This window comes from Ornithodoros turicata, chromosome 6, assembly GCF_037126465.1.
Source record: "Ornithodoros turicata isolate Travis chromosome 6, ASM3712646v1, whole genome shotgun sequence".
Lineage (NCBI taxonomy): Eukaryota > Metazoa > Arthropoda > Arachnida > Ixodida > Argasidae > Ornithodoros > Ornithodoros turicata.
The window spans coordinates 50,119,524-50,131,913 of NC_088206.1; the positions used below are offsets into that span (position 1 = coordinate 50,119,524).

At 45.1% G+C, this 12,390-nt stretch overlaps 1 protein-coding gene across 3 annotated transcripts in view; it reads left to right on the forward strand.

Moving 5' to 3' along the window:
- The window catches only part of LOC135396653 (intermembrane lipid transfer protein VPS13B-like), a 107,968-nt gene that overhangs the window by 88,503 nt on the left and 7,075 nt on the right, over positions 1 to 12,390 (forward strand). For all 3 annotated transcript variants that reach the window (XM_064627742.1, XM_064627741.1, XM_064627743.1), the window contains 6 exons: positions 745 to 1,007; positions 6,100 to 6,291; positions 6,405 to 7,230; positions 7,331 to 7,510; positions 7,618 to 7,776; positions 9,920 to 10,078. In XM_064627742.1, coding sequence (XP_064483812.1) covers positions 745 to 1,007; positions 6,100 to 6,291; positions 6,405 to 7,230; positions 7,331 to 7,510; positions 7,618 to 7,776; positions 9,920 to 10,078 — 1,779 coding nt within the window. The remainder of the gene's footprint in view (positions 1 to 744; positions 1,008 to 6,099; positions 6,292 to 6,404; positions 7,231 to 7,330; positions 7,511 to 7,617; positions 7,777 to 9,919; positions 10,079 to 12,390) is intronic.

The window sequence follows — 12,390 nt, forward strand, 5'->3', positions numbered from 1 at the left end:
AAATTAGGCAAGGAAAGGTAGCGTTTTTCTTGATGATTTCGATTGCCAGTCACCACAACAAACTATTCCAATCAGACCAAGAGAGAAATCTATGAGGCCTTTCTGATCAAAGGAAAAGGGGAAAGAAGGTGCATGAGCACCCAATCCATTGATTTGAAAGGAGAGGTGATGCTCATTTTGAAAGAATGAGGCATGTAGATAGGAAAGCTGCCCTGCCTTGGCTGACGTCAGCCTAATTCTTGTCTATTTAGGCGCTTTATCTATCTGTCAATAAAGCCTGTTAGTTGTGAGTATGCTGTTGTGCCGTTGTGCTCTTTGTGTGTCTTGCTGCTGCGTTGTGTTCTAAAGCATATAATTTTGGGACAGTACGAACTACCATGGTGCAGTAGTTCATAAGGCAAGCTGTTCCAAAATGGGTGAACAAGCACATGTCAACTTGGCAGTAGCGTATGGTTCCCACTTGGGCACTCTCAGCAGTTTGCTTCCTCACAATGCGCCCAAAAATGAGGCAAAACTGCTTTTCAACTAATATTTCTGGCTATTAATTTACAGTCTGACCAAAACGTATTTTCCAAATTTGGAGGTGTATTCCAGTGCAAAAATACTGCACACATTACTGCACCTCTTCCAATAGATACTTAAAAATCTTGTAGTGTTAGTGTTGCTGTATTGTCATACTTGCCCACGTAGTCTGAAGAAAACACAACTAAATTTTGAAAGCTTGCTTTTTTGTTGTTCATGCAGGTAGCACCTTGCAGCCATTTTTGTCTTCACTACCATCTGGATGTTGCACCTATTTTACACCACCTCGCCTCAATCGACGCTGCAGTCAGGGTCTGGGCCAGGACACCCAATGTCCAACCCTTTATTTTGCACACTTGGAAGAATCATCTTCCACAGAAGGTGACAATCACTTCTGGAGCTCTCCCATCACATGTGCTTCTGACGCTGTCAACCAGTTTGTTCGCATTCCCAACTTGGGAGATGTAAGGGTGTCGGCACGCAAGGTGAGCAGTTTATGCTTTATATCATTTTTTAAGACTAGCTCACTTATGGCGTACTGGCAAGAGATTGCGGACAATTGCTTACCAGACAATTGTTCTCCCTCGAGGCACTGGATCTAGAGCTCACCACTTTGTCAGCGACTTGTTATGTTGCTTTGTTATGTTTCCTGGCACAGTAACACATATCAAGTATGGCATTGGCTGATATCTGCACAACACAAAAAATTATTATTCTTTATTTGGTTACAATGTGTGTCTAAAATCCTCACATTCCCTGCATTCGTCAGGGCGCCGTGTTTATTAGTGCTCAAGAAAAGATTCCGGTCTCATACCTTCTTGCTGCTACATACGTATTTTACCTATATTTGTACAACCGCTGTCCGATTTAGCGGAGTCGGCAGGGATCGCGCAAAAGTCCGAATAATCGAGCGGTTCGAAAAAACGAATTTCGCTTCAAAGGTCAACTTTATTAAGTACTAATAGGCCGGAAAAAGTTGTCAGTGCTTTCTTAACGGGCAGTCTTCCATCTCAGCCTGATAACATTGGTTTCTACTTAGTATATCTACATCTACTACAGCTGCTACTTCCCGAAGCGATATTGTATACGGGCGAAAGCGCCACAGTCGCCTTCATTAGTTCAGAGTTTGACGGATGCGCTGGGAGACGGCAAGTTGTCAGTATCCCGAACACGTGGAGGGAACATATCAGGACAACTTCTGGCAATATTAGGCGTCACCATTCCACAAGTCGGCTTCACCTAACGCCTGCGTGCTTTAGGTGAAGCTCGCTTTACTTTGCAGGTAGACAGACGTGCCCAGCTTTGCGAAGTGCTACGACAGGACTCAATTTTTATATTTGGTTTCCTTGGCTTTCACATTGCGTCACGCTCACGTGGGGAGCTGGCGACCGCTTGGGATGCTCGCGGGCTAGGCAAACCGTGTCCGAAATGTGGAGAGACGGAGCAGTACGGCATCAGAAATTTTGGACATTGTTATACATTAACTCTATGGGGCCCGTGGCCGTTCCGCGAACGCATCCGAATAATCGAGCATGTCCAAAAACTCGGGGTCCGAAAAATCGGTTGGCGACTGTATTATATATGACACTTATATATCATACTACATACAGGTTCTTTGCCTTTAAAATTAAATACAGTCGCTGACCGATGTTTCAGGCTCCAAAAATTTGGACTTTCAAATTTTTCGGACAAAACTCTTGGCACCGTCAAACGGCCCATAGAGCCAACGTATGTCAGCTTCCAATATTTCGGACTGTGTTTCGGACGGACTGCCTGATTTTTCATGCTCATTACGCTCCGAGTATGTCTATTTTTTTGGGTTTTCTATCTTCCAAGAGCCACAACAGACACTCTACAGTGCATTTCGGGACTCGATATTTCGGACCGCGTCACGAAGGGAAACGTGCCTACCCGACACATGCATAGAAGCACAGCGCGAAGGCAGAGCTTAGTAGCGTGTGCAGATCTGCAGCCGGAAGGTTCAGACCGTTCATGTAACAGTGGCAGTGACGAAGAAGTTGCCGTTGTGCCCCCGTCAACCACAGCGATCCTTATTATGTCGCGATCCAGTGACAGTTATTTCAAGCCAGTGTGAGTGCTCAAATAAAGTTTTTTTGAAACATCGCAGATTTCAGATTTTGTTTAAAAATTTTGATTGCTCAGTAACTCGGACTGATTTTGTGGCTCCTTCAAATCCAATAAATGGGACGACGACTGTAAAACAGACACAGGTTTTCCTAAGCGTGATCAATCCAATGACTTTCTCGCTGCAGAACCTACTGTCTGGTGCACTAGCCACTTGAACCCTTATCTTATTTAATTTACAGTTATTATCTTTAATTATTGCAAGTAAATGGCTACTTTAAGTTGCACTGTCCAAGCACACCTTATGAGGAGGCAGAAATGGCTTCTCAATCTGGCAGTTAGAATTGCACATACAGCAAATTTCAAAATTTCTTTTTTTAAGGCTATTTGTTGACTTGACAAATGACCAAACCAAAAATATTTGTTTTTCTATGAGGCTTGCATCATTCCTGTAACAGTTATCATGCTGTGGCACAAGCCTCTTGGTATCTTCCTCAAAAACGGTTACCGCCCAGGCACTCTACACATCTTCAGCTCCTTATTAACTGCAAACAGCTGCCCACCCAACCATTGCTTCATTTATGTAATGAACCATTTCTATGCATACGCGTCGCCCCTAACGGCGCAATGCTGAATGTCGTATTTTGACCCCAAATTAATATGGCTTCGCTTTTTAATTGCCACGTCGTGTGGGAAAATAGCAAGAGAAGATTGCAAGAAGAATGCAGAAAGAATAAAAGCTAGGGCTGTGCGAATAGTGATTTTCAAGTTCGAATCGAATACGAATCGAATATGGAGTACCACCGAATCAAATACCGAACATTTTCGAATCGAATACGAATAATCGATGCATAGAACACAAGGATATTACTTTTATTGAAGCAAGGTATGCTACACAGCACACTCAGAGTATTTCCGTTCAAAAACACAAGCTGCTCCACATGCTCTGGCAGCAGGTCAGTGCGACGATTTGTAACTGTGTTGGAGCATGCAGAAAACAGTCTTTCACTAGCAACTTGTGTTGCAGGTATTGGCAGGTACTTTTGGGCTGCTTTACACAATCTTGGGTACCTCTTTCACCCTACTGCTCTCCACCATGTAAGCGGGTTGTCCTCTCTAGGCAGGAGCGATGATCCAAGGTAGTCAGCAACTTGTTCTGTTGTGGCTGTTTCAGTCGAGGATGCTTCCTTTCTAGTTGCCAACTCCTCAAACACTTCCCACACAGTTGACTTGCCTCCGGGAGCCGCACTTGTCTGTGTGACACCTTTGTCTGGGTGATAAAGAGTTACTGGTGATTCTTTCTCAACTTCTGTGCATAACAGAACTTTCACATAGTTCTTTTCTGATCCTGTATCAAAACAGACAAGAAGTGTTACAAGAATGCACAGGGGAATCATCTTGTAGCTGGAAACCTTGTTTTCAGTGATTTTACCAGGTTTTTGGCAAATATTATGGTGTCTGCTTCTGTCTTATCCAATGCTTTTTCAAGCAAGGTCTGCACACAGTGCAAAAGAGGAATGACCTCGGAAAGTGTGGCGTACGTTGCAGAGCATGCTAAGGTTGTTGCTTCACTTATGGCTTGAGAACCGACACATAGGCAGATACTCTGCGCCACTCAGTGGCTGACAGTGTGAAATGAGCATCAATAGCTGCAAGGTATGCTGCAATGAAAGCTCTAAAAGACGGGACAGCACTGCTCCATCTAGTTGGGACATCCTGAATAACTTCGAGTTCCTTGGCTCCCATACTCCTTTGAATCTCATGAAGCTGTGCTCTAGCATGAGAGCTGCGTTTATAGTGCCCCATGATCGATCTTGCTTTTGAGCACAGGCTCTGAAACCCTTGAGTAGCAGTTTTGGCGCACGTGCACGCAGAGCTGTAACATGTGTGCAAAGCAAGCGATATTTGTCCAGTTCATGTGGGAGACGGCTCCCACGAAATTACACGTGTTGTCGGTAACAACGTACCCGGGTAGGGATGCTGGGATGTGCCACTCTTCTGCTACGCACTCAAGTAGGCTCCTTAGGTTTTCAGCAGAATGCTCTTGCTTGATCTGTTGGCAAGCAATAACAAATTTTCGTGGCACGAACTCGTCGTCCAGCACATGAACAGTTAGTGAAACGTAGCTGTCACCAGCTCGTGAAGTCCCGCTGTCAGCTGTGATGCTATAGCAGCACGGCGATCTTTCGAAAACAGAGAGTAGTTCGCCCTGCAGGCGTTGTTTCGTTTCTTCGTACATCTTGGGTGTGATAGGTCTTGAGAACGTAGTACGCACTGGAATGTTATATTCGGGAGCGACACAGTCCAGGAGGCTTCGAAATCCTGGCTCGTCGACAATGTTGTATGAATGCATCCCATGTACGATGAACGATGCGATTCTCCCAGTTATCCTTTGTGTACGTGGAGAGCCTGGCGATAGTTTGGGTTTGAAGTCTCTGAAAGAAGCTGTGTCATTCTCTGCGGGTCGCTTTCTCATGGCAGATTCGGATGTCGTCACTTGGGCTTCCAGGCTTTCAAAGCGCTTAAACTGAGCGGGGTACCGTTTTAAATGGTTCACCAGTGTGGTTGTCGTCCCCGTTGGAGTCTTCAACACTGAGCCACTTATTGAACACTTCGATGCACCATCACGGGGTTCAAAAAAGTTCCAGATGACGCTTCTGCGTGCCCCTTCAGGGCCGCTAGATGTTGCCATCTCGTTCAGACACAAAGCTGCACAAAGCAACACGCGTACGCTTCTCAGTGTGAACGCTGTAGTTCTTCGTCGGTACGGTTGTCTCGGCCGCGAACGATCCATGCTACCCGAAACCGCTCGAAACTGTGGTGCGCAATAACGGAACAAAAATCGTGCGCATGCGCAGAGCGATCGCCTCTCCTCCTTGCTTTGTCACTCTGGCGCATATCATGTGCGTTTTCTCTCTGCACTCGTAAGCATGTTCCCCAGACATGGAGGGATGAATATGTAGCGATTTATGTAGCGATCCTGCGAACGCGATATTCGAAAAAAAGTCGAATATTTTCTAATAGTACCTCTATGCGATTCGGAGGCCGAATCAAATACACCACTATTCGATTCGATATTCGAAATTTTCGAATATTCGCACAGCCCTAGTAAAAGCACATTGTACTGAATACGAGTACAAAGCGTCGTCAAGTGTTGTCCAAAAACCGCGTAACCTTGAATTCGATTATCTCCCCCAAGTGACATGGCAGTTGGCTGCGAGTATGCTTACTCGGAAAAGGTCCATTAGAAGTTGATAAGAAAGAATAAGAAAGGGAGATCCAGTATTTCTGCATATTCTTTATTCTGTGTATTCTATTCTACTTTCTATTCTGCGTATTATGTAATTTCTGTGTGTTCTATGCTCACAAAAAAGCGACAGCAAGGAGTGGGCTATAGGGAAAACTTCTTTCATTGTGTAGTTGTTGCATGTTGTTCTACCTGTACTGTACTTCGAACATGTACGGGTAGTAAAACTTCATTTATAAACTTAGGTTGGCCACACGACAGACCTTCTCGTGGAATCTGTAAGCAGGGCTGAAATTTCTGCCAAAGAGATTAGAAGTCGCATTGGAGCTTCAAGTGCTGTGAAGTTGGGGAAATTGAGTGATCACTCTGCAAGCAAAATGATTGTTACGAAGCAAACACCAGAAGTTCTTCCACGGAATCTCCAAAGAAATGCAGAAGTGAGCATCGTTTTCCCTAACCTTTTTTTCTTTTCCAAGTTTGTTGGCTTGCAGAATGGAATGGATGGCCTCTGCCTATAGTACTTATTGTATTGATTTCCTTAATGCCACAGGACACTGATGCGGGCACCATTCTAAGATTCCTGGAAAATTGTGAGAAGACTGAAATGCCGTCATGGGCTCATATCCTCGACTTTGCTTCTTTGAAGTTCCATCACGCATGTATCGTACTGTCTGATGATGACATGGAGTCTGACAACTTAGTTGGACCCGTGGAAATTCTTCGCCTTATTGTCGACGACATGTCTTGGGTTCTTCGACACTCTTCGACACACTCAGACATACCCCACTTTGGTGTCAAGTATGAGCTCTTCGTCTTTGTCGGGAACTTTCAATTGGACAACCAGCTAGCAGGGAACGCGGAGCAAGGTGTATTTGACTTTCCAGTTGTTGTTACTCCACAGGAAGCTGCAGCAAGCATGCATGCGCCGTGCCAACATGACTCAGCAGCCGTGTTTTTTACAATGATGTTGGATGTCCTTCCACATAATAATATTTCTCCGCAATCCATGCTGCTGAAACTTCAGCCATTGGATGTATTCCTCGAAGATGGATTGCTCTACCGTGCAATGGAAATGTGGACATTCTTTCGCTTAACTTCACCAGCACCCCGTCAACAAGTGTTGTGCGGTCATCGCTTGCCAAGCGAAGTGTTTGTAGCATCAGTGACTTTGGTGCAAACTGTGCATGTGCGAGAAGTGACAATAGAGTCAGTAGCATTAAGGTTGAGTGTCCATGCCTCACTGAAGCTGTTTCTGTCCTTAAATGGAACGCCATTGAGCTTCGCAAAATTTAGCAAGACTTGCTTGATCGTCACGTGGTACCAGCTCGGGCAACTACTGACGCGCCATTATGTTACCGGTGCACTGTTCCGGGCAGGTATGAGATATTTATCTTGATTTCTTTTCTGGCCAAATATTTGGTCCTCGATAGCCACTTTCAAAGTCACTTGATAACTTTTGTTTTGTCACTCACACAGGGTGGGTGGTTGGGTCTCTGGACCTACTTGGAAATCCAGCGGGTCTTCTGCAAGCTATAAGTTCTGGGGTTTCAGCGCTGGTAGTGCTCCCTTTTCGTGGCCTAGCCCAAGGCCGACCAATGGCATTTTTGCTTGGTGTGACCCATGGTACTACAGCCATGCTTAGGCACATCTCTTCTGGTATGATTTTCACAACAATTGCACACTTCTGGTCGTTTGTCACAATTGCTCGGAAAGGGGTTTAGGGTAAATAATTATGAAAATAACCTAGAGCATCTATAATGTAGGAGCCCTCAGTTCAGTGACACACTTGGCTACCTCGGTGTCTCGGAACTTGGACAGGATGACCCTAGACTCTGATCACTTGGCTTGGAAGGAGGCCCTGCGCTCAAGCTCTTCCCAAGGATTTGCTCAGGGCCTTACAACTCTGGGACTAAGCTTGCTAGGTAAGGCATGCACAAAATACTCAACCAAGCAGTAACTGATGGCAAACTCATTTGATTACCATGAGTCCATGATGCATCATTTTCTGCCAAATGTTGTACAAGTATGACTATATTACATAACATACACATTCTTCAATTTCACGCATTCTTCTGGTTGTATTTCATAGCCAAAGCCTTGTAGCCCAAAGTGTTTTTGCCTTAAAAAATATTGACCATTGATAATCTGAACAGCAGTATTCAGATGGGCAATAGATCAAGGAGGATCAAGGCAGATAACAATGAGATTGAGGTCCACCACTTGTACTTGTACTTGTGCTGAGGTCATAATGCAGTACGTATTATTTTGTGCCTTTCAGTCATTTTGTGATGCATTGTTTAAATTCTGGGACCAGCTCCCGTGGCACAGTGGTTAGGGTGATCGCTTTCCACGCCGAGACTGGGAGGTGACACGGGTTGGAATCCTGTCACCGGCTGTGCTGTCTGAGGTTTTCCCTGGGTTTTCCGAAGCCTTTCCAGACGAACGTCGGCACAGTTCCCCCTGAAGTCAGCCCAGGACGCATACTATCCCCCCTGTCCCCCACTCCTTCCTGCTGTTCTCTCTCAATCTGTTCACGTCTGTACGCCGCTCATAGCCACAGTTGCTTCGCGGCGCTAACACGGAATTTAAAAAATAAAAAATTCTGGGACCCCCTTATGCTTTGGCCTTCAATAGGCAGCTAGCATTACGAGTAAATTTAAAAAAACATCGAGAAAAATGACCCAAGCAGCGCATAGCCCATTGTAGGCTACATCATTTATCATAAGATTGGCGTGAAAATAGAAAAGGCACACCTGTTCTTGAATATCATAGAAGTTTTATTGAGTACAGTTGAACCTCTGTATGCAATAGGGGGATAAGTTGACTTCTCCCCTTTTTACTATTTTTGCTGCAATGACATCTACATACCAGTATGTACCTGCCAAAGAAAATGTCGGACCGTATTGCAATTTATTGGCCTGCTACAGGAGGGTAAGAAACGGGAAAAGCATTTGTGTCAATGGGACGGACAATCAGACCAGGCCCATTTTCTCGGTTTGGGATCATTCGTCTTATCCCCTTATGCATACAGAGGTTCAATTGTCAGTAGTGTGTTTGCAGTGCCATTCAGGAGTGTATGAAAATGTATGTATTGCTAGAACCGTGCACAGAATGTTCACAAGGCACAGGTAGCAATGGCATTTCAGTTTTCACTCTTGGACACACTGCATTGACTATCACAGGTTTCTCATCAAAAGATTATATAATCTGTTTCTTTTTTTTAATTACAAAGCACTAATCACAAAGCACCACAGAAAAAGGTGGAAGCGATACAGGAGCAATCACATAGCTCCCACAGCAAAAGTGATGGATGTCCAATCTGCCAACTACTGCATTTCACGTGTCAGCACGTGTGGTGCTGGAACAGGCGCACACAGGACTTCCAATAATCAGCAAGCGAAAAAATATCCAAATAGGAAGCTGAATAGGGCAGGAGATGAAAAAGTGCACAAACACAACTAGTGATGCCATTGCTGCACAGTCCACATATCTGTTCACATGTGTGCATACATTCACCATTCTTGATGAAGACCGCAAGTAGAAATAAGAATAGATCAGCCTATAGTCGTGTTCAACTTCAGAAGGAAAATAAATCTAGTCCGTCAGCTCTCAAAATATTACTGCGCTGCAGATAGGGTGGCTGGACACAGATAGGTCAAACTCTCTTCCTGCGCCACATAATGTAATCCATTATACTCACTCTGCTTCCGTATTGGCTGTTAAGACTGGCCGCATGAAACTACGCTGCAGCAGGAAGTGCGCTTCCCTATTGATGGAGCATGGTGGGTGGTGCTGCTGTATTTCTCTTGGCACGCTGTTGAGTCTCCTTATCTCCAATGGCATATGTAGTTGACGGACTAGATTTATTTTCCTTCTTAAGTTGAACATGACTACAGAATGAGCCCTGGTGACAGGTTACCCTTTGATGAAGAGAGTTTGTGCTGCATCAGTCAGCCTCAGCTGTTGTTATTTGTTTGTCTGTCTTTTCATTCCTTTTTGCATCCCTGACACACTGCAAAAACATTGCACTACCAAGGTGTTATATTGCTCATTTTGGGCTTGCAGGTGCCATAGCAGGAATAGTTGATCATCCTATGAGAGCCCTCATCAGCGAGGATGAGAGAAGCCCAACAGGATTTGTGAAAGGTGTAGGCAAGGGACTAATTGGTGTAGTAGCAAAGCCCATTGGAGGTGCTGCAGAGCTCGTTGCCCAAACCGGCAAAGGTACGGTTTTGAAATACTTATTTTGCGACCATGTACAGTAAAACCCGCGGATAGCGATATCGCTTATAACGATATCCCTCGTAAAACGATGGTTCATGATTTTTCTATGGGTGAGTTTCTATCTGAGTTTCTATCATGAGTCGAGTTTCTTCTATCATGAGTTTCTATGGGGAAATGACCCGCGTAAAGCGATGTACACCGCAGTCCCGAGTACTCGTATAACGATGCTGGGCGCTGTCCCGTGCCCGTAACCTCGCGGCGATTTTCGCTACGATAAGAGACAGTCGAAATCCGATTATACGAATCTCACGGGGTAGCGGAAAAAATTCGTATCATCCGAAATTCACATCAAAAGAATTAAACCAAAATAAAAATTGAGGCCAGAAAATAATCAGCGACTGTTCATTTTCCAATACAGTCAGCGAAAGATATAGGTGGTAACGCTTTTGTGTCTCCGTATTTGGCCAATGCTGCTCAAATTCGCGAGATGATTCAAAAAGCCTAGCACGTGCTCTCCACACGCGAGTCGCGCGACAGTGTTCTAAAGCGAGCTTCTCCTAAAGCACGCAGACGTTAGGTGAAGCCGCACTTGCGGAAGTGTAGTGTTGCCAGAAGTTGCCTGCTATGTTCCCTCCACGAGTTCTGATCGCTGTTCCCAAGCCAGTGCGATGTCACACAGCTTCGCGTTTTTTTTTTTTTTTTAAGCATCTGTTTCTTCTTTTTTTGCTACACGCGGCTCTCCGGGGACACGTTATTTACGTCAGCCCTCGTTTAACGACGTACCCCGTATAACGATGGAATTCGCGATTACCGACAATATCGTTATACGCGAGTTTCACTGTACTCAATAAATGAGGAGTATTATTAACTGAGCAGCAGTGCCTTAATTAATTACTTTTGTTATGCATTAAAGGGGCACTGAAGTGCAAAAATTTCTCCTTACGGAATGAAAGATGACACCAACACAATTCATCGGTTATGTCGTTCATGATTTATGAGAAAAAGAACCCGCAACTTACACTTTCTCTCTCCCTCTCCTTCTCAAGAGTGGAGAGGCCTCAAATTGGTCTCCTCAAACGATCTTTCGGGATGATCAGACAACTCGTTTAAAAAGACTGATGAGAGCCCGCTCCGTGTTGGCAGCCTTGAGAAGGAGAGGAACAGGGAAAACGGTTTCTTTCGCTGATAAATCACAAATGATGCAACGGATCTATACTTTTTTTTTCTTCTTATTTTCTTTTTGCTGTCCTGGTACGACCATGATGTGACAGCGCAGGAACAAAGACAGGACGACAGATGTAGACAGGAACACACTTCCAACTATGGTTTATTTACAACAATCCTTACCTCTGAAAGGAGGCTAATGGAAGCACAGCTTGTGCATTTATCACTACCCAGCTGTTTGATAACTGATCTCCCTCTCGACTTTTTTCTTAAAGATATCTACTACTACCAAAGTGTCTTTGAACACCAGAGTACAACCACATCTGATTCGTCTGCAATGATGCTGATTTTCACAGTTGCCACTGTTTTCAGAAACGCCACTTTGTAGCTCTCAAATACCTCATGAAGGTGCTTTTCTCTCAATTGCTTCGCACATGGCATCATCCTGGTGACCAGGCAATACTCTTTGAAGACGTGCCCGAGTTCACCATCTGTATGCTCCTGCTCCAGACTTATTCCTGCAAAACAGACAGCTCGCACAAAATCATGTATCGCGCCTTCTGCTGCCTTCTTATTGCGCTGTCTCACTGTTATGTCAAAAATGGTTTGCTGCAAAATTTTCAACTTTGCATGCCGTACTGATGCTGCGTGCTCTCTTATTCGATTGTATGCCTTCTTTGCTGGGACTGGCGAAACTTCCAAGCAGCAGTATTTGCAAACTAACGTGAACTCTCCCGCCGATGTTTCGCTGTTGTCATGCGTAGCGTCCAAGCGGTGCAAGCGCGCCTTCTTCCTTACTTCAAGATCGGAGTATTCCCTCGCCCAGTCGTGGGCTGTCTTCTTTAGTCTGCCCACGGGCACCCACCTTGATTTCAAATAGGATGTCAGGTCACACTAACGTGCTTGGCACGAAATGCACGAAACGAAACACTTTTCGCAATCAGAAGCGTCCGGCGCTGAAGCAGGCGGGAGACAGAGAACGCACTGCCCGGGGCGCATGCGCAAATCAGGTGTTGGATTGGATTGGCTCGTTGCTCGAGGCTTGACTGAACCAGGACCTGCTATACACTAGAGAGCTGAACAAATGGCAATTGCCTATGGGAGAGCCGTGCCATGGGTTAGTTACGCTAGTGGCCACTGCAAGCGCC